The sequence below is a fragment of the Megalops cyprinoides genome, chromosome 14 (genome assembly GCF_013368585.1).
Source record: "Megalops cyprinoides isolate fMegCyp1 chromosome 14, fMegCyp1.pri, whole genome shotgun sequence".
Lineage (NCBI taxonomy): Eukaryota > Metazoa > Chordata > Actinopteri > Elopiformes > Megalopidae > Megalops > Megalops cyprinoides.
The window spans coordinates 1,780,024-1,795,097 of NC_050596.1; the positions used below are offsets into that span (position 1 = coordinate 1,780,024).

Consider the following 15,074-nt stretch of genomic DNA (forward strand, 5'->3'; position numbering starts at 1 on the left):
TTTGATTTGCCCCACCCCCACCGCAGGCTCTTCCTGAATCATTTTTGTCAAATAGTAAACCATACAATGTAGTAGCCTGTTATAATTAGCGCTTGACAACAGTGAGCGTTAGTTAGCAAGCCTAGCTTACTAGCTAGCTAACATTAGAGTACATTAGCTAACGCTAGCTAATTAGCTAGCTAGCTCGATAACGTTTAGCTGATACAAAATGTCATTCGGAAGCGCTCCTGTCCCACAGTTAGTGAACGGACCGGTTCAACAGATAGGCAGGGCTGGCCCGACGCATACGCAAACTAAGCGCCTGCTTAGGGCTCCCGTGGCCACCAGAGGGCCTCCAAGAGCCTTTGAAATGTCCCACAAGAGAGCTTGAAATGTTCTTTATGATATATGTTAATGGTAATCATACAAAAACGCAATATTGTGTTAACGGGCTGGCTAGCTAATACTACTGGTAATCAATCCCCATTCGGTCTGAGAATCTTGGCGTAACCTCAACCATGGCTGGTCACAGCACAGAATGCACCCGAATGTTCCACCTGGGACGTGACTCAGCATATTCCTATTCATTAGATAGACGCATCAGAATGACATGGCGATTTGGGTCAAGTAAAACCTGACACGCCGACACAAACCCGTGAGCGCCTCGAATCTGTTTACTTTTTGCTTGTAGCAGCTACTAGCTCTACTCTAACTGACCCATGGAAAAACGAAGTAAAAAAAAAAGCTTTTTGCGATTGTTCAGCCTTTATCATTATTGGATAATTTTACAGGGCTTTTCTGAACTAAATAGCCTCCAAAATTACACTGGAGAACACCAAAGTACCTGCCACGATGCAATCCTTTTATGCATTATCATGTGATAAAAATATACCCACACAATAGCCGTCTTCGACAACACCTTAGGTTATGGGCAGAGTAAAGCGGATGGCAGTGCGTCTGAGAATCTGCGCAGGGTAGCGTCATCAAAGACGAGCGATGAATTGGCTTTTGCAACATATTAAACGTGTTTCCAGATTTTCTCTGAACTGGCAGAAAGAATGTGAGCATACTCGCATCTCGTACGTCGCACAGGGTTGGAGTGTCCACTAACTGAAGAAAAATTACCTGGATTACTTACCCTCTACATATGATGCACAAACCTGATAAGCGGAATGAATAGCACCGCGTATCAAAATTGCTTCGGTTTCTGCAGCATGTAAAGTAAGTGAAGTGGAGTGAAATCATAGAGGCTTCTTGGCCTACTACAAATGTTATCACTGACTGTCTGCATATTCGTCTGTGTGTTACAGTAGTTTAAGTAGATAAGCTGTGAAGCTGGCTTTTATAACACGCTAGCTATTTTTCTCCAATCCGGAGCCCAACAGCACCTTGGACGTTCAGTGTAATGTCCAAATTTAAATGCTGTATAAGCTCTTGTACGAGCCTTTACTACCTCAGACACTGATGAACTTGAGTTATAGCTGGGTGGTATTAGATGTTTTCAAAAACTGATAGCAAATGCAAATATGGCCTGTGTTAAATTTTCTCCAAAAATATCCTGAGACTTTTTCTGTGATTAAAGATTATGTCGCAATAGAAAACAGCCTTGCCAAAGTGCATGCATCCTGGGTTCTTCTTTTACCGCTTAGATCAGAGATGAAAACAAGAGCTCTGTATATGGTGTGAGCTGCCTTAAGCATCTGGGACAGCGCTAATTTAGCCCTACTCTCAGTTGGGCCCAAAGTCAATACTTTCATTTCTCTGAGACTGGCCAGAATTCACTCCATAATTGAAACACTCATATATCAGGCATTTTGCTGACGTGAAACACTACAGTTACTAAAAAAATACATATTTTCAGGCTAGCAGGATCAACGGCTAACAGAAGTGGCTCAGTTGCAAGATTTACAACACCCTTTGGTACACTACAGCAAAATGCTTAATCATGGAGAGTACTTTTTGACATTAAAGCAAAACAAAAAAGACTACAAAGTCAGTATAAAGTTATTTTTTATTGAGAAAGCAAGCTTTTTCTTTGTATTCTTTTCTTTTAAAAAAGGCAAAAAGAGTAAAGGTAACAACTGGAACATTTCAATCACATTATGGTCTTTATGAGACAACTCTACACATGGGACGGGAGGACAATGGAGGGAGAGACCTGGTTCAGCTCAGAATCGGCCAGAACGTTCGCGGTCCCTCGACCGCCGCCTCTCGCGGTCCCGACCGCTGCCTCGACCTCTGTCCCGGGAGCGAGAGCGGCGGTCACGGGAGCGCGAGCGTGAACGATGCCTAGGGGAGAGAGAACAGAAAGAGTAGTTAACACACACACATACTGACACCCCGAAAAGCCCACACGTCACCTGCTGTTATCAATAGCATGATGTCATGGTTTTCTTTGACCTCTCTGCTATGTTGAATGTGCCTGATTCAAGGACCGTGGAGCAGTATGCAGAAAGCCATTTCAAATGCAGCACAGGGTTAATGTACAAGTCATGCTGGATGCAAACGTTTCTTAAAAGGGTTTATTCAGGGGTGTTTGTGCTACCAAAGGTAATATGGACTGAGCAAACTGACAGACTGTAGTCACACAACATTGTGCACAGCAATGTGGATGACCCCATTTCAATAACTAAAGTCTAACATTGCAGCACAACAGACAACAAAATTGTGAAATTTTCATGTCAACTACAACTGTCCTAACACCTGTTTATTAGCCCTACCAAAGCAATTTACTTAGTGTATGATTAGACTTCACAAGGTCACACAGTGTACAAAGCCAAAGGAACTGTACCTTTTCCAGACAGCAAAAGTTATAGCTCCCATTACATAAACACACTAACATATTACAACTTAAATTACCAAAGAGCATAACAGACACATCTACTCAGGACACATCCCATCCAGAGAAGAACCCATCCTGCTTGGGTGGACATGCTGGGGAGAATATGGCCATATGGTAAGTCTGGTGCCGGACAGAGGACTTACCTTTTACGGCGCCTTCCATAAAGCTCCCTGCGAAGCTCACGAGAGATGGGCTTCAGGTGCATGAAGTTACAGAATCCACCTCGAGTGCACTCCCTGTGGACAGATAAGATACTGCAATCAGACACTCGACATTGGTGCAGAAACCTCCAATAGAGTCTGGCTGCAGGCTCCACTGGTTGGACATGTCCTACCAGTGGAGGTGGAAGTGACGTAATGTGACGTGTTTTTTCCATGTTTTTCATTGGTCAGTCGTGTTCTGAGGCTCGAGACTCTTGGTTTGCCTCGTAATAGCCGATATTTTCAATGTTTTTAATCGAAAATGAAGAGTAATTGTGCTTAATTTCTATTGACAGCCTGACTAGCCATGTCATGTCTCATATAGTTGCTGGCTAGACAAGAAGGATAGTCTCCAATGTTTTTATCGGTTAATTTGGGGAAAAGGAGCATAGTCGCTAGCCTAGCAATGGCTATTGGTAGCCTAGCAATGTTGTTTGCCTTATGCATTTGTAAGGTCCAAACATTGAAAATATTGGCTATTATGAGGCAAACCGAGTGTCTCAAGCCTCAGAACACGACTGGCCAATGAAAAACACCGGAAAAAACACGTCACACGTTAAGTCACTTCCACCTCCACTGATAGGACATGTCCCAGACCCTTCTCGAAACCTCAGACAGTAGTATAAATCAACTCCAAGCTGACAACTAGACATCATCTGACTTTTCTCAGACTTTCTAAACCTGTACGTATCATTGAACATCATAATGGAAATAAGCATTTCTTGTACCTGACATCATCTTAGAGCAGGGGTGTCCAAACCTCACAGCTGATTCAAATGATCAATTCGTTACGAACTCCTGAAGCTACTGAATAACAAACTGATCATTTGAATCAGCTGTGTTGGAGCAGGGAGAGATCTAAAACATGCAAGACAAGTGGCCCTCCAGGAGAGGTTTGGACACCCCTGTCTTAGAGGTTAGATATGGACCTCCAGGGTTACTGCACATTCTAATTGCATAGTGCATGTATATGGCTCTTTGCGGGTGTTCCAGTAAGCTTCATTCAAATTCATGTTCAATACCTCTCAAACATTCATATGACCAAATCTCAAGTTTAGACTCTGGCCCTCTCTCCTAGACAGACATTTGCTGTATACCGGATTTCTATGTCCATGTTAACTTCCAAAAATATTCAGGTGTCTATATATTTCATTTCCTAAGATTTGGGAATATATATATAACAGAAGACTCACTCAAAAAATACAGATCTCAAAGGTTGTATTTGCTCCTCCAAACGATTACAGATTACTTACTCACAAACCGAAGTACATCCGAGACCAAAGAGAGAGGCAACATTTGATCAGGGGACGCCCCTACCAGCCACTTGTGTTAATGTCCTTTTATGGCTCAGTGAGTGAATGACGTAAATAGCATTTTGGGACTGGCCACCAGAAACACCCTCTGAAGCAAGCATACTGGTGTAGTCCTGCTGTAGACATGGGCTTCCTCATCCACCCAGCTACCATGTCACACAGATGAATAGGGCTTTAAATTCTCCTTTTATAGCCCATTCTTGCTATACAAAAGGGAGCTGGTCTCTCAGTGCTGCAGCAGTGTGTGTGAAGAGCTTCAGCCTCTAAACCTGTGCAGGCCAATAGTGTGAAACACACTGGCATTCAAGGGTTGTTCAATGCACTCTGCCACTGCACTAAGCAGGGGACAGAAGCCTTGCCAAATCAAACACACCAGCCAGTGGAAAATTACCAGGAATCCCTGCGCTGGTGCAGGACCTGCTGGACAGCACAGCCAGCCCTGCACCCTGCCCCTCTGGCAAACATTCCACCATTAAAGTGAAACTGCATCTTGCCGTTAACCAAAATTCCATGGGCCATTATTTCTCACTATCTGGAACTGCAGGTGCTACCCACAGCTGAAAATACAAGCCTTTTATGCAGCTAGCCCCAACCCCTCTGTGGCATGTTGTTGTCCTAGAGCGCAGCACTGCACAGGTGGGGATATGATCACAATGCACTCCCACCCACGTTAAAGGACAGGAATCAGAACCATGGAATTCTGCTGGGGTAGCTCTCTCCTGGTCCCTGCCCAAAACGAGACCCAGCCACAGAGCGTGAGGGTGAGGCACTGACCCCATCTCATACTGGCGACAGCAAGCCTCCCGGAAGTCGGTGACGGGTGAGAGCTCTGCATGGATGGGCTGTCCGTTGAACCAGCGGTTGTTGAGGTCCATGACCGCTTTCTCAGCGTCTTCCTCACGCCGAAACTGCAGAGGAAGAGAAGTGAGGTGACGGAGTTAGAGTATCGGTATACATTACTTTTTGACATTAAGCGTTTGCCATTATGCTGAGCCCTGGCTTAAAGAGCACCTAGCTCCTCCCTGCCTGTGCACTGAGTGATGACATTATTGCCATTTATTGGCCACAGAGACTATAGGTTACAATTTTTACATGTTATCCATTTATACAGCTGGATATTTACTGAGGCAATTCTGAGTTAGGTATCTTGCCCAAGAGTGCATAAGCAGTACCCTAGCAGGGAATTGGAGCCGTAACCTTTCAGTTATGAACCGTGCCCCTTCCCACTACACAACACTCCTGCCCCATAATGGCACCTTTAAACTACAGCTTTGACCAACACAACTCCTCCTCCATAACAAACAACCATTTTTCCAAAGATCTCATCATGATGGGCTACACATTTGTGAAATTGATGTGGACAGAGACTAAGTTAGACAAATTCCTGGAAAGGCCATGAAATTACTTTCTATTACTGAATGTGATTCTATACGTAACCATTTGCAAGTGTTCTACAGTGTAACAAAACTGGTTGCACCCGAGCTACATCCCAAAATAACATTTTTGGCACATACTAACCCTCCCCCCAGCCCCCCACTGTGTAAAAAAAGCACCCAGGACATTCACCTTCACATACACATTCCCCACAAGGTGATCCCCCAGGTTATCACACACATTCATTTCTTCCACCTCTCCATACTTCTCCTCCATCTCTGTGAAGACCTCCTGCAAACAGGGGCAGACAGACATGTCAATATACAGGGACAGCACAATGGCAACAGCATTCTGGAACATTCAGAATCATGCCAGTTCCTTTTCCTGGAGACCAGTGGAATGCTATAGGAAAAGGGATGTAGGTAAAGCAAATGAAAGACATCTTTATCAGGGTGTTGACCCTGAGTAGCTGATGGCAGCTGTGGACATCCCAATGTTGCCCTTTAGGTAAACACCACAGGGTCAATGCCGGCTCTACAGTGGAGGAGAACCACACCCACTCACACCCGTATAGGCACAAACACATATTTATGAACAGAATCGGGATGTTGGCTGGTGATGTCATGCTGTGCTTACCTCGAAGAACTCGTCGTAGTGCTCTTGCATCTCCACATCACTGACCGCGCCTAGCAACAGAAAGGAGAGAACCAACCAATGACTGAAAATCTACTCCAGTTTGCTATACAAACATGTGTTCACTTCACATACACACACTGCAAAAATGAGCATCTAGTTTTTCTGATATAAATTTCCCACAGTATAGTACACAAGGGTTGCAGATATCAATATTACACAAAAATAAATCTTCTGGTGGTGTGGATGGACCATCTGCAATGACAAAGCCATTCTACCCCAAAATAAAGCACCTTGGTCTAACATCCATGAGATCCAGAACAAGAGGAGAACAAGGAGGCCATTTCCCTCAGAGCAGGATGCACAATATGAGACCGGCATGGAGACATGGGAGCTCTCCCATTAAACTTGCATTTACAAACAGGAAGCTGCTTTCTGTGAAACAGATTTACATTTACATTTATTTATTTAGCAGACACTTTTATCCAAAGCGACTTACAAAAGTGCATACAGTAAGTACAGATCACTGCTGTTAAAGAGTAAAATGTCACAACTGTTTAAGTGCCTGCCACATGGGGGTGCTCTCAATGGGGGTGCCTGCACTCCTTGCACCCCTCGCCCAATTTCCTTTCATGCATTAAAGTGGAGGACAAAGGAAACAAAATCACAATAACGTCAGCCTCTTCTAAATAGTTCATTAAAACTGGGTTTGACATGGATTCTAACATACCAAGGCCGCACAGCATGTTTATTCATGCACTTAGAGGCCATCAAACCCAGCATTATGCCACAGCTAAATACACACAGAGGAAGAGGGCCCCGTGGAGAACATCCCCTTGTGGATTGAAACCGTGCCTCTTAGTCATGAAAGTGTGAATCACAGTGGAATGTCTCTTTTCAGGTTTACACAACAATGTCCATTCAAAAAAAGATCATCATGGTGATCTTCCCCAAAATCTCTGGCCATGAAGATGCCCCATCCTCCAAGCTAACACCTATTAGCAGCACTATGCTACAGTAGTTCTTCAGGTGTAGATATTGACACACAGGCGAAATGCACAAAGACTAAACACCCTGCCAGGTTAAATGGGAAATGTTCCACTGTGTATTCTTTCACTTATGACTGCGCTGTGCATGGCAAAACCCTAAGACTGCGACACATTAAATAGAGATCAAGTCTTCACCCCATCAGTTTAACCCCCCCCCCTCCCCAAAAAAGTGCTGTGTATAAAATCATATCTATGTGCTGACCAGTCTAATGCTATATTTGCACTGTCAGTCCAAATCCAATTTTTTTGCATATCTGATCAGAATCTGATCAGAATACAACATGGCAATGTAGAGCCGTGGCGCAAGTTTTAAATAATGAGACAGCATCAGAGACGAAGGAGGCTTGCCTGCTCCGCTTTATTTCGTGCAGCCGTCACCATCGGTATCACTCATCAATGGGTCCCTCCATGTTTCCTGTACGTTATGTACACGTGAACTTTACGTGGCGTCAAAAGTCAGACGTAAAAAAAATACCTGAAATCCAGTCAAAGCAGTCAGACCTAAATGGATTTGCAAAAATGTGATTTGAATCGTATTTCAAACCACATACATACCACATATGTGGTTTGAAACGGATTTGTAAAAATCTGATCTTGTGATTTTTGGCTGTTCAGACTTGCTACATATGATCGGATTCCAATCACATATGCACATAAATCGGATTTGGACTGACGGTGTGAACATAGCATAAATGGCCACATGGTTTAGAATGGTCAGAATCAGACAAACCAGCACCCACACGGTGCTGTTGGCATATGGCACAATAATGAAACCCAGCATGACAGTCAAATGGCGTAGGATCCTGCAAACGGGAGGGCACTTACAGCGTAAACCGTCTGCGGACTGGGCAGTGTTTTGAGGGTTACGGTAAATGTTCAAGAGGGCAATGGTCTGAAATAGAAAATGTACATTTTTTGTGATCAAATCCTTTTTAGACAACTGAAAAGGCAGCAAGACTACGTTACCAGGACGTCAGACTCCCTGGGAAAGCCAAGCAGGGCGCCAAAGTGCTGAAAAGAGAAAGTTTAGAAGAATCCACAGGTCTGGCCCTCGGCCCCCGGGAGCTGTCATCATGAGGAACTCAGAAATCACACTTAACTAGAAGATGACTGGACAGGTCTTGCCTCCACTGCTGGTCATATATGCTGCTGCCAGGCTCTCACTTCTGAAGTGTGAGCCTTGAGGGGACAGAGCTACGCTTTTATTCTGAGGTCCTCATGGGAGACTAGAGACACATTCTTACAGGGTTAGACAAGGTGGCCAGAGAAAGCCTTGCCCATAAACGGCGCAACTTACCTGTGCGGCAGTGAGTGGCAGTGTTTCAGCTCTGCTAGATGGGGCTCAACAGTCAGGTACGTCTCACACGACTCAACTGGATGGAAAGCTAGTCCCGAACAGGGGCGAGCCGGGTTCAACAACTACACACTGACTATCTGCAGTCCCTTCCTTTTAAGTCTGCGAAAAGCCAGAACGAAGGCAGACTGCAGAGGTCTGTGCTGAGTTAAACAGGGCTGCCAGTATGCTTTCTGGTCTCACCAATGCTTTTGGAAAAAATTACGCCAACTGAATGCGGAAGCCACCTTTTTTCAAACAGCTGACTGGTTCTCTGCATGAGCCATCACCGTGGAGGCCACGGCACTCTCCTAAACGTGTTTAAAATATGAAAGGCTGAACCCACTGTCAGGGAGAGAGTAAGCATGGTGTTGTGTGCGCGAAGCTGCCACTGTGAATCTACCAGTGAAGCTAGCTGCTGAAAATGAGCTTAGGTAACAAGCGCAGTCAGGACTAAACAACAAACGGTAACAATATACAGCACATATCTAAAGAATAACTCTGCTAATACAATGAAGGACTCCATGAACAGTGATATTCAGGAATCTGAGAAACAAAAATTCGAAAATGTTTTTAAAATGTTTCAAGCCCAGCATTTCTTATAAATTAGAGGATCTAACCGGAATGTATTTAAAACAGCTGACATGCTGCTCAGAAATGCCATACTGCATTTTGCGTTTCAGCCAGTTGAGAGCAACAACAAAATAATGAAAATTTGCTGATAAATCCCACTGCTTCATGGCTACAGTGCAGGAGCCAGCAGATCTTTCACTGCACATGAAAACAAAGATTGAACTAAACTGGGGAGATGGTGATCTTTCAAAACAAGAATCCAGTTAACAGAAAATCGGTTCATAAGGCAAAGTGCTTTAATAGCTGTTGCGGTCAGTCTGTTCATTAGAGGAACTGGAATCATTTTTTTGGTGGGGGGGTTCTGCATGTGTGATGTACTGAGGTGTTGGGGTCCCCTACTACCAGGGCTGAGGCAGGCCCACAAAATTCTGCCGGATCCCAGCTCTTACGTAAACCTACATTCTGGGGGAGGAAAACAGGGATTTCTGTACCCCTATGTCTAAGAGATTTCTCGAATTCTGGGACTTACAGTGAGAGCCGTCGGCCGTCTGTGCACTGTTTTGGGGATTACGGTAGATGTTTTGAATCAAGATGGTCTGCAGAGGGAAAAATAATAAAAATCAAATGAAATTCCCCAGTGGCTCCACTGCTAAGTAGGGCTCAGTTCACCCCGCGCCGGCAGCAGCCGATCATTTGGGTCTTCTCGCTCGAGATGTTTCATATTAAATAAAGAAGAAAAAAAACTAAAAAATAAAAACATTAAAATATCCAATATATCCCAGGACCTAGAACCTAGAATCTGTGGAGGGTGGGAAAAATAGCAGCAAGGCTGGCCAGCCTAACACAGGACAACACGCAACATTACGCAGTGTACAATGCAAGGAAGTCTATTTCTGTTTGTGTGTTTCAGAAAGTGACAAAGCTGGTGGATAAACTTCTCAAAACAGCACAAAGGGCGTGATTTAAACTCTCCCCCCACCAACAGAACAACCACTGTTGTGTTTCTTAGGTACATAAAGTCAGGAAGGCTCAGCTATGTATTAAAGTGTGGAGCACACTGGTTTTAACTTAAGAGAGGGATGCTAACTGGCGCCAGAGTATATCTGGGAAAAACATAGCAAAAGCAAAACATCTCTTTTTCCCACACAGCCTCAGTACTGCAGCCTGCTGCTGGGAAGTGCAACAGCATGGCATATTGCCTGGATAAAAGCTGGCTTTAGTGAATCTTAACACACCACAAATGGTTGGCTCTTATTTTTACAACACACATGTAACAGATGCTTTTATAATTTAAAATAACCCCAATTTCAACTCAGTTTTAAAAACATTCCCAGCTCCTACATATTGTTGAGTGGGTTCATTTATACACATTAAAATTAATTAAAAATTTACACATATGGACATTGTCCATAATGCTGTGTTTCTAACAGAAAAGTCAGCCACCATAAAGACTGTGGCTCTCAACGGTTAATCTTTCTATCAAAAATATTTTATCCCCTGACGTCAATAAGTTTTTCAGCTGAAGAATCCTCTGAAGATTTGTGTTTTTTTTTTTGTTTTGGTTTTTTGAGAGCATGGGCAGCAGTTCAAAGGAAACAGAACAGAAGGTCAGAGGTCTAATTATTTCTCTTCACCCTCCAGTGGTCTATAACACAGGGCAATCAGAGAGGACAAATGGTGCCAAGAAACAGGCCCACAATAGAGCAGCAGCTGGGAAACATTCAGGTGTGTCAGAAAAAAGACCCCTGGCACTAGAGAATTCAGCTCTCTCTATGACTGACAGCAATAAAGAACATTACCACAGACACGGATATCAGAACTGACCATTTTCTGCCTTGGAACCAAAGCTCTTGCAACAACTGGTATGAATGCTCTGATAGTTTTAGTTTTAGGAAGAGCAAATAGCAGACACATCCCAAATTGTCACTATAAAATGTGAACTCTTGCCAAGACCTGGCATACTGGCTGAACAGTAGCATCTCCCTCTCATCAGGAACACTGCCATGATATGGTACCATTCTTATCTGTGTAGCTTTCATCTATGAGCATGCTATCTGTTCCCATGCATGAACATCAAATGTGTTCTACAGTTTCCAGGGCTTTGTATTTGTCACAACTGCACTGTAAAGAGATGCTTTATTTGACTTGTACATCTTAATCTCAGGATTTGTATTAAAATGTGACTGACCATCAGTGGTACTGGCTATTTTTCCAATTTCATAAATGTATCATTTCCTAATTCTACCTCTTGGTCATCATGCCCACACAGCAGAGCAGAGACAAGGCTTTCAGTACACAGGCAGAACATGACCTACTTCTGTTAAAGCTACAACAGGCAGCATTCAACCACCATTCATCCCTGGATCACGACCTTACAGCATTCTGTTTCTAAGGTTACCTGCTCTCATTAAATAATACAGCACAATATTAATTGCTAGTGGCCATTTTAAGACATTACATTACACTTATTTAGCAGAAGCTCTTATCCATAATGATTTCTATCATTTACAGTTATCCAGCTGCATATTTGCTGAAGCAAGGTTGAGACCCTTTCGTAAGCATACAGCAGAGGCCCACTGGGGAATGGAACCAGAAAACTTCTGGGCTATGACAGCAGCATTACTAGTGAACTTAAAGATTTTTTGATGTGTACTTGCACTTTGCTATTGCGCTGGACATTAAGGCCTATAAACAGCTGACCTGACAAATGCACTGTATAAAAAGCGTGTTCTGGGAGGAAACAGTCAATTTCACAGCATGTACACTTTAAATATCTTCAACCAAGTATGAACACTGCAGTAACAGACCAAATTCACAGTTAGCACAGAGACAGAGAGAAAATATGCATGCATTTGTCAAACAATGGAAATCCATTTACCCCTCACGTGGGACATGTTCACTGTGAGATGCAAAGAGTTGCATTTCAACTGGCAGAATACAGGTCAATTAGAGCAAAGAAATAATGTGTCAGAAAACAGTGGCATTACCCTGAGGTGTCAACAAGTGATTCTACTGGGGTGACTATTAATGTGATATATACGTATTATACACTTTTACCAGTGTGGGCAGATTTTAGAGTGTCTGGGAGCTCCAAATAAATTATGTCATGAAATTATCCACTTCTTCCAATAATTTCATGATAATTAAAAATATTTAATACTTAACTACTTGGACTAAAAACAACTTTCTTTGAAACTTGTGTCCACAATATAAAAGTCTTCTTGTGAATCAATTACTTATCTTCCTGAAAAACACATAACCAAAAAAATTGTGACATCATTTGTAAAATTGTATCAACACAGCAATCACAAATGTGGTTATATGAAATTTGTTTCTCACACAATATCTTCATTTCTTTCAGCCAGTACAGTACAGCTCAATAGTTTCCCAAAGACACTGTGCTGTGCTTATGAACACCTACCTGACTGAAAGTTGGCTTATTGTGCAACCTGGAACACCGGTCTCCATGGCGACAAGCTCCAATTTTAAAGTAGAAAGAACAGTTGACTCTGTTGAAAGACAAAATTAAAAAAAAAAAGCTGTGTTTAAATGAGCAGGGGTGGTGACATATGTGCAGAAAGACAACTGCAGCTACTGGCAAAGGGGTTACCGGCTAACAGCCCGAGCTACTTTTTCCTGGACAAAAGCATCGCCCTAGCTAAGACAGACTTGATTAATTTTAGACAAATTCTCCCGCTTCACATTACCCTTCGATCACCTTCAGTTTTTGACGTACTGGTTAGGGCAGTGGGTGGGGTAAGAATTGCTTCAAAATAGCAATGCGTACACCTTATTTGTGATAATGTCTCAGAATTTTAAGTACAATCGTGAAGATCCTTAATGACTAAATTACTAAAATGACTGATATGAAATATCCCCACATCCAATATCTTAAATGGACAGTAAAGTCGGCAGCTGCCCAGGCCGCCGCCGCCACGCCAATGCCCACGGTTGTTGTTTGCTAAGACAGATAGATTTAGCTTACTTATGTACATAGCTTGCTAAACAATTTATCAAATTTATCAATTAACTAGGCTGCTACATGACTATCAATTTGCATCATGAATTTCCTTGTAAAATTTCTATTCTGACAAAGTTACAAACAACAATTAACCAGCTAGGCATTTTTTTCCACAAAAGACAGTGTAACAAAGGCTTGCCGTCAGACAGCTACATAATGGTATCTTGCCAGCTACTTTCCAAACAATGGATCCACAGGCCAACAGCGGTTTCACCTCGTAGCTTGCGCGCTAACAGCTGGATAGCGTGTTAGCTGTGTCACCTACCTAGCTTGTTGCCGAAGGTTTCTGCCCGCCAAATTAAACTATATTTTGTATCAGTATAACCAATCCCGTAAAAATAAAAATGCTTTACTGCACAGAAAATAGGGGACATACGTTGTGGTTTTCAGGAGACTCTCAGCCGCCTAACAAGCTAACTTCGCGCACATGTCACAATTCATCCCCATTCAAGCGCACTGGCTTCCAGAGTAAGTAAATGGACTGGCCAGAAAACCCCGCGCGCAGTAAATTATCGACTCCTCTCAACATCACTTTAGGGAAATACTACACAGTAAGGGTGAACGACTGGTCGTTCTGCACTCTGAGATCATAAATACACACAAACATTTACTCACTTATCTTTCTCTGTACCGAAAATGGACGCCAAGTATTCCGCCATCTTCCACTCCGTCAGTCACAGCGGAACGTTTTCTCCTTGTGATGACGATTACTAGCGGTCTGATACAACTTTCAGGTGCACTACTGCCGCCTATCGACCTGGAGTGCAGATCGAGCCGTTTAAGTAGTCCAGTAGTCCCTCGGAAAGAAAGACGTTACCTGTTTGTCCTCTTTGAAATACAAAGAACAACAACTTCTTAATTACTACAAGCTGCTCAGTCTGACGATGTCACTTTCCAAATGTAATTGGTTATACAGCACTTTTTTACATGTTGAGATAAAAACAGTTTTGCTTAAAAAGACAGGTTTGGGAGGTACTGCTGTGGATTTATGTCTTTCAGTGACGCTTTCCCAACTGGATGCTAGAGGTGTAAAATAAATCCCTTTCCACGTCACACCCAAAAGGAGAGCAGTGTAGAAACGGTTGTGGTTGTTTGGCTGTGTTCTGTATTCCTGCTGTGTTGACTGACGAGGTATAATGATCCTGTTAGGAACATTTTTTTTCAATATAAAACATATACTGTTTATGGAGTGTAACGTCTTGTCACTACACAGATATTTTATTTGTAATACTATACTATAGTTTACCACAAGAGGGCATCAGTGTAGAAACCTTTAAATTTTGACCGCCGTCCAAGCAAAAACATAAAAAGTAGCAAGGAAGCAGAAAGGAGCGTGAATAGGCCTGCAAGAAAAACAAGAACTGACAGAGGGTATTGACGTTAACATTGTCAACAACCAATAGGTGAGCTCTCTCAGCACCAAACAGAAAAGCCGTTACCGACACAAAACACAGGCAGCGGAGAACGGTTCTCCTTGGGTGGGCCTTAGGCCTACTCATTCAGAAAAGTTTTCTCTTTTCGACCAGTCTGAGTTGTACATTGTAAATCGTTTTTTCTTTGACGCTGGTGGCTCGTCCGATTTTGTTTTGTGGTCCTCCTCGTCCGTCTCTCGCCCCATTTCACAAAACCGACAAAATAAATAGAAAGTTAAAAAAAGATGTATAATAACGTTCCTCTAGCTGGCAACTGAACTCACGGTGGGGTCGTGGATGTGAATGCTCGCGGCAGACCGACAGCCGGGGCAGTTGCTAGGCAAT

At 43.1% G+C, this 15,074-nt stretch overlaps 1 protein-coding gene across 3 annotated transcripts; it reads right to left on the reverse strand.

Moving 5' to 3' along the window:
- Window positions 1-2,050: 2,050 nt before the first annotated feature.
- Window positions 2,051-14,774, reverse strand: u2af1 (U2 small nuclear RNA auxiliary factor 1). 3 transcript variants are annotated; one of them, XM_036545794.1, is made up of 8 exons: window positions 13,933-14,774; window positions 12,718-12,805; window positions 9,826-9,892; window positions 6,345-6,394; window positions 5,901-5,999; window positions 5,109-5,242; window positions 2,965-3,057; window positions 2,051-2,268 (listed from the first exon to the last, which is right to left on the reverse strand). In XM_036545794.1, exons 1-8 carry the CDS (start codon window positions 13,974-13,976, stop codon window positions 2,148-2,150), a joined length of 696 nt encoding a protein of 231 aa, XP_036401687.1. In that variant the 5' UTR covers window positions 13,977-14,774; the 3' UTR covers window positions 2,051-2,147. The 3 variants fall into 3 exon arrangements, with proteins under 3 accessions (XP_036401687.1, XP_036401688.1, XP_036401686.1); XM_036545793.1 differs by lacking the exon at window positions 9,826-9,892 and adding an exon at window positions 8,216-8,282 and having other exon boundaries at window positions 2,053-2,268; window positions 13,933-14,773; XM_036545795.1 differs by lacking the exons at window positions 12,718-12,805; window positions 13,933-14,774 and adding an exon at window positions 8,216-8,282 and having other exon boundaries at window positions 9,826-9,895.
- Window positions 14,775-15,074: the final 300 nt, after the last annotated feature.

Excerpts from the sequence above, each read along its gene's own strand:
- u2af1 (XM_036545794.1), bottom strand. The coding sequence starts at position 13,976 with ATGGCGGAATACTTGGCGTCCATTTTCGGTACAGAGAAAGATAA. Across the intron at positions 6,395-9,825 it reads GACGGCCGACGGCTCTCACT|GCGCGGTCAGTGATGTGGAG; the intron begins GTAAGTCCCAGA and ends TTCTGTTGCTAG. Across the intron at positions 5,243-5,900 it reads TGGGGAATGTGTATGTGAAG|TTTCGGCGTGAGGAAGACGC; the intron begins GTGAATGTCCTG and ends CTTCCTCTGCAG.